Source organism: Entelurus aequoreus, linkage group LG08 (genome assembly GCF_033978785.1).
Source record: "Entelurus aequoreus isolate RoL-2023_Sb linkage group LG08, RoL_Eaeq_v1.1, whole genome shotgun sequence".
Taxonomy (NCBI): Eukaryota; Metazoa; Chordata; class Actinopteri; order Syngnathiformes; family Syngnathidae; genus Entelurus; species Entelurus aequoreus.
In genome coordinates, this window is record NC_084738.1 from 41,768,664 (window position 1) to 41,781,776 (window position 13,113).

The window sequence follows — 13,113 nt, forward strand, 5'->3', positions numbered from 1 at the left end:
ATGCTGAAATTCAAAAAGGCGCTGACTTTATCTCGTCTCATATCGGGTCACGACTCCTAATCGCACAGAAAAACGTACAACACCTCCCCGACACAGAGGTCAGGTCACAGCGTTAAGAAGCTCACACTGCTTTTCCTGCTTGCCTCTCTGTGATCTTGCTACGCCCCACCACCCCCCTCCTCTTCCTCCAATACCCCTCCTCCTTGCTTCCTTTAATCGCCAACTTATTCATCCCTGCTCCAGAACTTTTCTTTCAATTTGTCTTGTCTCAGCACGGGTGGAAAAAAAAAGGAAAAAAAAGGGAGGAGTGACCCTTTCACGGAGAGTCTAGCCAGCTGCTGGGCGCATGCGTGTCTCCATGGCGAATGATTTAGTTGATGTTTATCGGGAATGAATAGATGAAAGGCGGCGGGCGTGACAGGCGATCAATCAAGCATCAAATCGAGGATGGCAAATCCTAGAGCCGGAAAACAAGGACAGCTGAATATATGACACTTCTGCCTCCCTTTTGTTTACACGACAAATACAAACAAACAGGAGATTATTAAGTTTGTTTGGAGAACTTAAGAAATATTTTTAAATAAAACATGCCAACTAATATTTGCACTGGAGGAAACAAGGGTACAGTTTTGTTCCTTACATAGACCGGGGTCTGCAACCTTTTGCACTATGACGTGAACCAAATTGAAAACAGAGGGACCTTTTTTTCGTATATGCCAGGTGACCCACGTAACATGTTTAACTAAAATATAACTCACTATGTCTTTACAGATGAACGTGGACACTTTTGAAAAGTCTCTTAGTCGTTGTCCAACTCTTTTGCAACCAAACAAGGGAAATAAACGTGCATGTTTTCATGACAGGTGATTGTGAATGTGCATCATTTTGCACCATTCAATACAACACAACACTACAAAGTAATGTACACGACTATTTGATAGTAGTGAGCTACTGGGGGAACGGAAGCTACCTGTTGGAGACCCTTGATATAGACTAATTAAGTGTTGAAAAATTATAACAATATAAAAGTGTTTAACATTTTTAGAGTATGTGCCTCAAGACTAATAAAGTGTTGAAACATTGTAACAATATAAAAGTGTTTAACATGTTTAGAGTATGTGCCTCAATTAATGTGTACTACACTTTTTAGCTAATTCAACACTTAATTTACCTTATATGTATTTTCCCTGACTTCAAAACTTGAATCAAACGTCCCTTCAAGGTTCTGGTGCCTTTGATTCGTGTCATTTAAGTGAGCGAGGGTGTGTTAGTTTACATCACCGGGACGTACCTGATGAGCGCCGCGGTGCTTGCTGCTTCCTCCGGGGCATGCTGCTGCTGCTGCTGCTCCGGGAGCTTTCATGCAGAGACCCCGAACTGCCGGCCCAAAACTGCGGGGTGGAAAAGCAACGACGAGTCCAGAAGTCTTGGAGCGAATTGCGTAGATCTCCCTCTTCTTGTTTCAAATAGGAAAATGGTGGACTTGTGCGGGTTATTCGCCTTTGCGCATTGTTTTCAAGGAGTATTTCCGCAAATGAGGGAGGCGATTCGCCCGGTCCGGGAAGTTGTTTCTCGGCGAGGAAAGTGCCAGAAGGTCCGCGCGGATGTACCGGAGGTGGCTCGGGGAGAAAGAGGCCACCCTCCAGCCCCTCTTGGACGGACTATTGCCTACCTCCGGAACCCAGAAGTCCACACTTGGGGAAGTCTCGGTAGTCGGCCGGACGTTTTACCGGGCGGGGGTCTCGTCCGTGCCCGCTCGGAGGTGTCTCTCTGCGGGGAGAAGAAGGAAGAGTGACACGTTAAAGCTCGCGCTCGCTCCGGAGTGTCAGTCATTGACGTGCGCGCGTCCGACACTCACACGCACGCGGCTCGTCCAAGCGTGTGCGCGCCCGCTCACGGTTGTTGTCATTAACGTTCAATTTGACAAGAAAAACAACGCGTCGGATTGAATGCGAATAAAAAAAAGTAGGTTCTCCGCGGCAATGATGGCGAAGCGAGTCCGGGGCTGCTCGCACTGATGGACGGACACATGCAAGCACAGCAGGTCGGCCTCTTGCTTGCTTTTTACTCCACCCCTTCAAGGCGCGTCACACTGACAGCCTGAGCCCACCTGTCTGTCAATCTTATGTTTACTACAAGGAGGCGTCACTCTCTCACACACACACACACACACACACACACACACACACACACACACACACACACACACACACACACACACACACACACACACACACACACACTTGCACCAGCAAAACACCCCACTCACACACATGCACACACATGCACACACTCACACATGCAGGGTCCAGTTTGCATAATGCATCAAAACACATACAAAGTTGTAAGTTCATGTGAATACATTTTGCAAAAATGTTTAAATATTCTGCCTTTTAGACCTTTTCAGTGCTTTGGATCACGTTCATACCTTTTGGGATCTCAAAAACAGGTGTACAATATACGCATTTTTAACTTTTACTAGCAAAACATGATATGCAACATGGACATATGTATTATAGAGGAATATACACACGTTTAGGAATGCTTTCCAAATTTTTACAAATACATGTGGAATGAGTGAGAGGGGTTGGGATATTATAAGCATCTGCTTCATCCAACCCCTTATCAAGCCTTGCATAAATGTCTCTGCCAAAATGTAAAAAAAAAATAAAAGTGTGTGTTGTACTGTGCAGGTTTGAAATAAATACTTCAATTCAATTCAATTCATGCAACCATAGCAACTCACTTATGTGAAGGTGAAGAACATACACATTCTCATTACTTACTGTGAAAAATGCATACGGTATATTAATGTCATGTATTTTTAACAAAAATGTATATGCACGCAACAGAATGAATTTCCATATGTTTAACATGTCATAAACATGCACATACGTGTTGTAGGTGGGCTGTAATTGGCTTTAACCCACCTAGGCTATAGTTGCGGGGTCAAGGGCAATTTTAGGACCTTTTAAATATGCCAACGCCCCCCCCCCTAGAAGCGTATAGTAATATCTTAATTGAAGATGTCAAAGAAAAGCTTAATGTGGACTAAATTCAAGTATAACAAGTCATTTGCACTTTTGTGCCTGCAGAAAACTGACACCCAAAATAAACCAATGGTAAAAAGATGCAGCAAATAAAGCTAACTGATATAAACATGCTGTCTAGACCAGTGATTCTCAAGCTGTGGTACGCATACCATTAGTGGAGAATCACTTAATTAAGACTTAGAGACTTAGACTTCTTTTTTATTGTCATTCAAATTTGAACTTTACACTACGAATTAAGTGATTATAGTTTTATTTTCCTATATTCAAACACAGTGTTACTGTTCAAACTGGGTGTAATGTTGTAACAGAGGCCAAAATATTGCATATATTTGTTAAAAAAAACCTTTGCCTTGGTTTTAATGAATACTTGGCCTAGTACGCTACTGTATTATAATGTTGGTCATTATGGTGGTACTTGGAGAGTTTTCTGAGGTAGTACTTGGTGAAAAAAGTTTGACAACTCCTGGTCGAGATAATTTCTTATATGCTAACTGATCCCTTTTATGATTTTAAGATGTTTCCACACACTTCATACTCATCAAAGGTGGAAAAATTTTAATTAAATGCATGTACACCCTGGGGACGGAGCAAGTGCCACATAAGTGACAGTAAAGGACACAATATAAAAAAGTAAAGCAACATGTATTTTGTCTCGTAAAAGGGGTACAGGTTTAGGCTGTAAGATTGCGTGGAATTTAAAGTGTTTGAAAAAAATGTGGGACAAAAGCAGTGGCAGACCAATTGGTTCCACCTTTATTTGGAGGCTTCACGCAGAGGGGAGGGGCTCCTCCATCCACAGGAGGCTCCACTAGCCCTCACGGCGTCCCAAACACTGCAAAGTGTTTATATATAAAGGGGGGCGAACACCCGTGTGGGTTGTATCTGTAATGCCATCGTGCACGAGGGAAAATAAAGAACATTTGATGAATTACCAAGAGGAGAGTGGATGGATACAATGCAGACGTGGGACTATTTTCATATTGAGCACAAAGTGGAAGGACAAACTTCAGTCACGGTGAGTGTTGTCCTCGCTACGAATGCACACTTCCACATGACAGCTCCTCGGGTTTATAATGAGGCCCGTGCAGAACCGAGGAACGCCCCCTCAAAAAAAGAAAAATGTCCATCGGCGTCTGTCACTATTGGCTGCTGATTGACGAAGAGCTGTGACGTCACTGAACAAGACAAGAGGGGGCATCTTAAATTGTTACTCATTCCTACAATTGAAAAAATATATACACTATTTAAAAAAAATACTGTAATTTATAAGATATTTTTTACTTTTGAGTAAGATTTTTTTTATTTCAAAAAATGGCTGCCTTGGACTTTACTTATGGATCAATACCAGTATGGCTGCAACAATAAGGAGCTTGCAGTGGTATTTTCAGTTGCTCTAAAATGTTACCAAAATATTATGTTAAATATTATATAAACAAAAAACAAACATACATATGTCAGAGACTGTTCTAATTCAAATGGTGTGCTATTATCCTATGATTGTATTAGTACAACTAACAATGTAACTCAGTAAATATTGCAGAAGAAGTTCTAAAAGTTAGGAAATATTCTTAAATGTAAAAGAAGGGAGTTTTATTTGTGGAAATAAAAAGGTTGTCTGTAGCTCTAAAGGTTCCTGCACAAAAGTATTACTATAAAGCCTGCATTATGATGTCCTATCATAACTTATATATATTAATTTTTTTTTTTAGAATTTCCACATTTGAGTAAGATTTGTATTTAAAAAAAAAAAAAAGATTTGAAGCACATAACTATAACAATATGTCAATAAGTGTACTGATGGCTGTTAATATTTTGACCCTTTAAAATGCTGAAAAGGGTTACTAAAATATTAAAAACATCCGAGTAACAAACAGCAAATAGACCAACAATTTTCTCTGAGTGTTTTGAGTTTAAAACTAAAGTTAGTTTTATCTGTAAATACTGCAGGATAAGAGCTACAACTGAATAATTATGTATCTATGATTAGTATGATTTAAATGTGCACCATTTTTCATATCAGAAGAAAATACAACTGCCGTCTTTAATTGTGAGGGTCCTGGAACACAACTAAATGGTGGAGAAGTACCAGTGAGGCCAGCAGGGGGGGTCATGAGGTGTTGAGAAATGAAAATGTGTGTGCTGCAAGACCTCACAAGTCACATTGCACTTCAAAAACAATATTATTAGAATGAATAATGATAGAAAAAGGTCTGGACTGCATTAGGCTATGGTGAGGTATTTTGAGTAAATTATCATTTATTATTTAGCATGAAAATCATGTGTCACTCTTTCCCTAAAGTCTGTGTTAGATGCAACATTTGATCCCGCCTTGGTTGTAATTGCATTGTACAGGTGTACCAAATATTGTTCAGTGAGTGCTTATGTTCTTTCTTTTTCTCCTCAGTGCCAACACGGCCATCTTTACGAGAAGACTGCACTGCGTAAAAACACCTGCAGAAATGCTCAGGAACATTTATATGTTACACCTTTAAACACCACTTTTGTTGGATTTATGTTTTGATTTATCCACACATACGGCTAAGCTAAGGAACAAACAAATATGTAATGCCTCCCTCTTATTGGTCAGAAATAAATCGGTTTGCACTTAAAAAAAAAGAAAAAAGATGAGTGTTCTTTGGAGTTGGACTGAAGTTGAAAAAGCCTTCTTAATCTCCAATCAACTTGGCTGCTATCAGAGTGACAGGCTAAATATAAGTGTGTGTGTGTATGTATATATATATATATATATGTGATACAAAGAATTAATAAAGAAAAGTCTAACTTTGACTCGGCCCCTATCTGCACACATCTATCAGATAAGTTGACATAATTAAAAACGCCAGCGTCGACAGGGTATGTGACTTTCAAGAAGTGACGCATTTGCCGTACTTTTGACAACGCAATTAAAGTCTCTTAATCCCCGCCTCTTTTAAATTTGGACAATTTTGGGTGTACAAAAAATGGATGTGCAGGGTTGACACGTGCACCTTTACATCATGAGACGATAGTATCCACAGTATTTGTATTAGTTATTGTATCATAAGAGAGTGGATTATTTCACTGTTTATGTTAGGGGTGGGCAACCTGAGGACCATGGACCAAAAACATCTCACTTGAAAAATAATCGTTAAATTAAACCATATAAAACCTCAAAGAAACATGTAATCCACAAATGTGCCTATTATCTATTATTAATTAAGTAATTTTTTAATACATATTACTCAAAATATAAATTTTATATATATATATATATATATATATATATATATATATATATACATATATTATTTATGAAAAAAGTAAGCCTTGCAAATATGTTTATTCTTTATTTTGAATTAAGTTATATTTTTAGACTTAGTACAATGTACCATTATTAATTGAAAGTGTAATATCTACTTAAAATATATTTTAATCTATATCAATTAGGGATGTCTGATAATGGCTTTTTTGCCGATATCCGATATTGTCCTACTCTTAATTACCGATACCGATATCAACCGATACGATATATACAGTCGTGGAATTAACACATTATTATGCCTAATTCGGACAACCAGGTATGGTGAAGATAAGGTCCTTTTTTTAAAAAAATTCTAAAATAAATTAAGATAAATAAATTAAAAACATTTTCTTGAATAAAAAAGAAAGTAAAACAATATAAAAACAGTTACATAGAAACTAGTAATTAATGAAAATGAGTAAAATTAACTGTTAAAGGTTAGTACTATTAGTGGACCAGCAGCACGCATAATCATGTGTGCTTACGGACTGTATCCCTTGCAGACTGTATTGATATATATTGATATATAATGTAGGAACCAGAATATTAATAACAGAAAGAAACAACCCTTTTGTGCGAATGAGTGTAAATGGGGGAGGGAGGTTTTTTGGGTTGGTGCACTAATTGTAAGTGTATCTTGTGTTTTTTATGTTGATTTAATTAAAAAAATTAAATAATAATAATAATTTAAAAAAAAAAAACGATACCGATAATTTCCGAATTACATTTTAAAGCATTTATCGGCCGATATTATCGGACATCTCTAATATCAATAGATTTATTTTAACAGTATTATTTATTACAAGTGTAATATTAATATTGTGTGATTAGATAAATTAATATTTTTTGTGTATTAATTATTCAATTAGCTATGTTGATCTATTTAATTATTATGATTCATTGTTTTAATTATATTAATTACACGGTCCTGTGATGAGGTGGCGACTTGTCTAGGGTGTACCCCGCCTTCCGCCCGATTGTAGCTGAGATAGGCTGCAGCGCCCCCCGCGACCCCAAAGGGAATAAGCGGTAGAAATGGATGGATGGATGGATATTAATTACACTCTGAATCGTGATTAGTCATGATTATTCATGATTCAAAGTAAGATTAATCTACATATTCATGGTAAATTATTTGCATAATTAAAATTAATTGAAAAAAACTTGGTAGTTAATCTGCATTGGATTTTTTTTTTAAATGTTTGCCTCATAGAAACAACGTTTTGTAAACAATTATTGCAGTAAAAATAAGATAACGATTCCCACTTTTCCTGTTAGGAAAAACTGCCGACACGTTTCCGCCTCCTTCGTGCTTTTGTTTGCTTTGACAGGTGCCCTCCAATTAGTGTTTTTCCTCCATTAAGTTGGGACAGAAAGAGACAGATTAAAAAAAAAAAAAAAGATAAAGTGTTTACTAACATCATCCCGTTAGGTGTAAATAATTTACAGCCGGGACTCAACTTTTCCAATTCAAAGTAGAGCAACCTAATCTTCCACAATTCTGCAAATCTAAAATTGCACAGATCCTTCCTTGCAGGCTTTTTTTTTTTTTAAAGATATGTCACCGCCGCTCTTAAAAGCGTCCCTTCCTGACATTAAAAGGAGCATGCGCGTGGTTGTAGGCGTATATTTATGAATAGGAACCTTTAATTAGGGCTTGTGTTTCCTGCGCAGTCACATTGAGGGATGGTCCTGGGCGACATTCATTAATGATAATCACCAAAAGAGCGATGGCACAGCTACAGGCCACGTCTCAGGGGAGCCCCCGCACTTGAAAAGAAGAATTAAATTACACACGGGGACTCTTTAATTGCCAGAAAAGAAGTAGGGGGATATATAGCCATCGTTGTTAAATATGCTCGTTACGGGTTCAAGGATTTGTCTGAGGGGGCTCTCATCCTTAAACGCCTTATCCGAAGACAGCACTGAGGACTTCTTTTTTTACATTCCACAAGAAAATATCCATTTCAAAAACATCCAATGTCGTACAAATGTGACCGACATTTTCCGTAAAATTACACTTCAACAAATCAAAACAGCTATTAACATTCATGATATAGTCAGGTACTGTTTTCAGTGTTTACTTCTTACAATAAAACTAGCTTTGCATAAAGTTAACATTTTTGTCTTACGTCTTTGTCATTTAGACGTGTTTTATTGTCTTTGAGTAACGGCTGTCATTTGAGAGCACGCTTTTTATATTTGTCACGTTTTAATATGACCAGTGGTTAACTTACTTTTACACTTGTATGAGAAGTACGATAGAAATAGCTTTGCATGAAAGTACTGTCTTTATGTAACGTCTGTCATTATTGTTTCTACTTTTTAATATAACAGTGTGTAACTTCCTTTTGCACTTGCATGAGAAATACGATAAAAATAGCGTTGCATAAGAGTAACATCTTTGTGTTACGTCTTTGTGATTAGAGACAAAGCGTTTTATTGTTTTTGTGTTTTAATATTACCAGTTATTACTTTTACACTTGTATGAGAAGTACGATAGAAATAGCGTTGCATAAAAGTAATGTCTTTGTGTAACGTCTGTTTTAATATTAACAGTGGTTAACTTCCTTTTACGCTTGTATGAGAAGTACTATAAAAACAGCGTTGCATAAAAGTAACATCCTTGTGTTACGTCTTTAATATTAACAAGGATATACTTCCTCTTACGCTTGTATGAGAAGTAAGATAAAAATAGCATTGCTTAAAAGTAACATATTGTCGCAAGTCCTTGTCATTTTTCAATTGTTTTTATTGTTTTGGCGTAGTTAACAGCAGTTAACTGCATGGTACGCTTGTATGAGTAGTACGATAAAAATAGCGTTGCATTAAAGTAACGTCTTTGTGTTTGATACAACACGTTTTATTGTTTTAACATTTTAATATTAACAGCTAATATGAGAAGTACTATAAAATAGTATCGCATAAAAGTAACATCTTTGCGTAACGTCTATCACCGGAGATATGTTTTATTGTTTTTACATCTTAATATTAACAATGGTTAATTTCATTTTACGCTTGTAAAAGAATTACAATAAAATTAGCGTTGCATAAAGACGTCCATGTAGCATCCGTCATTTGAGACAACGCATTTTATTGTTTTTAAGTTGTAATATTAACAGTGGTTAACCTCTTTTTATGCTTGTATGAGAAGTACAAAAGGGAAATAGCATTGCATAAAAGCAAGATATTTGTGTGACATCCTTGTCATTTGACACAACGCGTTTTATTGTTCTTACGTTTTAATATTAACAGTGGTTATCGTGCTTTTATGCTTGTATGACAAATACGATAAATAAAGCATTGGATAGAAGTAAAGTCTTAACTGTACGTTTTTCATTTTTGACAGTATGTTATGTTTTTGTGTTTCAATAGTAGCATTGGTTAACCCCATGTTGCGCAACAAAAAATTAGTTAAATAAAAATAAAATGTTCGGGCTCTCTGGGTGGCTGGGCCCGTACTTTGGCTCCCGCACACAGTGGGAGACAAATATATTGTACATACAAATGCGCATACATACTCTTATACACACAATTATACATACATATATACACACATATGCATATTCATTCATTAATACATACATACGCGCACACAAAGGTACTTAAGCACATACATAAGTACCTACGCTCCCACATACATACACAAACACAGTACATACATACAGTACATCCACACGCATATTCACTGTGCAAACATACATACAGTATATACATACTGTACATATACATTCACTGTACAAACATACATATACACATGCTGTACATATACAAGCACATATGCATACCTACACTCATATGTTTGATTCACGTTTAATCAAACATATATTAACGTTGTTGCCCGAGGGGAAACTGGGTAAAACACGGCACACTGACAAAAGCTTAACCTATTGATACTATAACAAACTACAAGGTTGATACAGTTCGCTTTTCTTTCTTCCCCTCCATTTATCTGCTTATATATGCATAGTTGCATTTGAAACAATTGTATTTTTGATAATAGAGATAATTATTGTTATTATTCATCATCAATAGTGCTATTTCTATTGGTATTTGTATTGCTCCAGTTGTAGTGTAATAATGTTCAATGTCATTTCTGTGTTATTTACTTCACTAACTGCTTCTTTGCTATCCCTTTTACTACCATTTTTGTACATATCATATTGGCTGATGCTGTTCTGTTGTTGTTGTTTTTGTGGTTGTTATTGTTATTGTCTCTCTGTCTTATACCCCTCTTGTTCCCGCAATTTCCCCCTCTGTTTTTCTTTTTTTTCTCTTTCTATCCCCTACTGCACCAAATAATAATATACAGTAAATCAATGTCATGAAGTCAAACACAAATAAGGCAACAAGAGAAGTATCCCACACTTCTCTTAAGTAAAGTAAACCTGTACAGCAAATATGGGCATCTACATCAACAATATGGTTTGCCTAAGTAGCTGGACAGGGGAAAAAAATGTAAATAAAATCTTTGCGTTATGCCCTAACTCTAGAGTACCGTATTTTTCGGACTATAAATCGCAGTTTTTTTTCATAGTTTGGCCGGGGGTGGGACTTATACTCAGGAGTGACTTATGTTTGAAATTATTAACACATTACCGTAAAATATCAAATAATATCATTTAGCTCATTCACGTAAGAGACTAGATGTATAAGATTTCATCTGATTTAGCGATAAGAAGTGACAGATTGTTTGGTAAACGTATAGCATGTTTTATATGTTATAGTTATTTGAATGATTCTTACTATAATATGTTACGTTAACATACCAGGCAATTTCTCAGTTGGTTATTTATGCATCATATAACGTACACTTATTCAGCCTGTTGTTCACTATTCTTTATTTATTTTAAATTGCCTTTCAAATGTCTATTCTTGGTGTTGGGTTTTATCAAATAAATTTCCCCCAAAAATGCGACTTATACTCCAGTGCAACTTATATGTTTTTTTCCTTCTTTATTATGCATTTTCGGCCGGTGCGACTTATACTCCGGAGCGACTTATACTCCGGAGCGATTTATACTCCGGAGCAACTTATACTCCGAAAAATACGACATGTTGAATTGTTTCAATGTTCAATATGAACATCTGGAAACTTCTTATGATGCTTGTATTTGTAAAAGTACAAAAAAATCCACAACGTTACAGTAAAAGCTTTGCGTTATGTTCTCGTCTTTAAAAACTATTGCTTTGTGTTTATGTTTGTATAGTAACAGCGGTAAACTTCTTATTACGCTTGTATGAGAAGTACGATGAAAATGCGGTAAACTTCTTATTACGCTTGTATGAGAAGTACGATGAAAATAGCATTACATAGAAGTAAAATATTTGTGCTATGTCTGTCATTTGAAACAATGTTTCAATTGTCACATTGGTTACCTTCTTATCACACTTGTATGACAAGCACAAAAACCGGCTTATGTAAAAGTAAAAGCTTTCAGTTGTGTCCTTGTCTTTCGAGACTATCGTATTGTTTTTACGTTTATATATTAAAAGCGGTTAACTTCTTTTTACGCTTGTAGTATATTGTCAAAATACTACATAGAAGTAAAATATTTGTTCTGTCTTAGTCATTTGTGAGAGTTCTTGATAAAAGCATTTAAAGGCCTACTGAAACCCACTACTACCGACCACGCAGTCTGATAGTTTATATATCAATGATGAAATCTTAACATTGAAACACATGCCAATACGGCCGGGTTAACTTATAAAGTGCAATTTTAAAATTCTCGCCACACTTCCGGTTGAAAATCTCCTTTGGATATGATTTATGCGCGTGACGTCATAAAATGCACGGAAGTGTTTGGGCCCTATGGGTGAGGGCCGACAACTGAGCTACATACGGGTTCTTCGAGCCATAGCAACCAGACTGGCGTTGAAAACAAACCGTTGCCATTACTCTTTAACCTGTCGACCTACGCTGGTTAAACCCGTCATTCTGCCTCCAAAATGCCGAAAAACGGTGTTGTTTTTGGTTGTGCTAACCACAACTGGAAACAGGGAAAACAAAGGTTGTATTTTGTTCTGCCAAAGCGTGATAAAAGCCCACAGAGACGAGACAAATGGCTCGCAGCTTTACACCGGGAAAACGAGGACGGTTCTCACTGGAGTCCTCCAAAGTCCCGGGTCGTGTGTTCGGATCACTTCGTTTCTGTTAAATATAAGGAACAAAAATCCACCTTCTTAACCACAACTTGGCTATACGTCCGTGCTAATGTTGTACTTGTTGAATTTGTACCTTATAACGTTCGACAGCTGAAGTTGTTCTTGTACAAAAATAACATGCGGTATATACTATATAGTCTATAGCCTAGCTAGCTATTTTCGAAAACCGGACAACGAGAGGATACCAAAGGCAGCGTTAAGATGGACACCACCGGGAAAACGTAAGCCAGGGCGGCCAAAGAACACCTGGCGAAGAACAGTTGAAGGGGAGCTGAAAGAGATGAAGCTTACATGGGGCGAGGCACAGAGACGAGCACAGCAGCGAGATGAATGGCGTCGAGTCGTCGAAGCCTTATTTCCCATCCGGGAAGAAGAGGATTAAGTTAAGTAAGTAATATACTATATAGTCTATAGCCTAGCTAGCTATTTTCGAAAACCGGTTTCGTTTAAATTTGCACTTAACAGTTGGGTTTTTAAAAACCAATAAACCCTATAATTTTCATGTTGCCATTCAATACATGCAGCCCTCAAATCTCTAAATATTTTATACACTAACACTTAAACTTGTTGTTGATAACTTCCGCGTCTCTTTCTTAGTAGCGCGCAGGCTAAGCT

At 36.9% G+C, this 13,113-nt stretch overlaps 1 protein-coding gene across 3 annotated transcripts in view; it reads right to left on the minus strand.

Annotated features, from left to right (window-relative positions):
- LOC133655901 (teashirt homolog 1-like) overlaps positions 1-13,113 on the minus strand; it is a 124,231-nt gene that overhangs the window by 64,058 nt on the left and 47,060 nt on the right. For 2 of the 3 annotated variants that reach the window (XM_062056511.1, XM_062056512.1), the window contains one exon: positions 1,292-1,770. In XM_062056511.1, coding sequence (XP_061912495.1) covers positions 1,292-1,331 — 40 coding nt within the window. In that variant the 5' untranslated portion in view covers positions 1,332-1,770. Of the gene's footprint in view, positions 1-1,291; positions 1,771-1,858; positions 2,096-13,113 lie in introns of those variants that run through there. The other variant, XM_062056510.1, reaches the window with a different exon arrangement.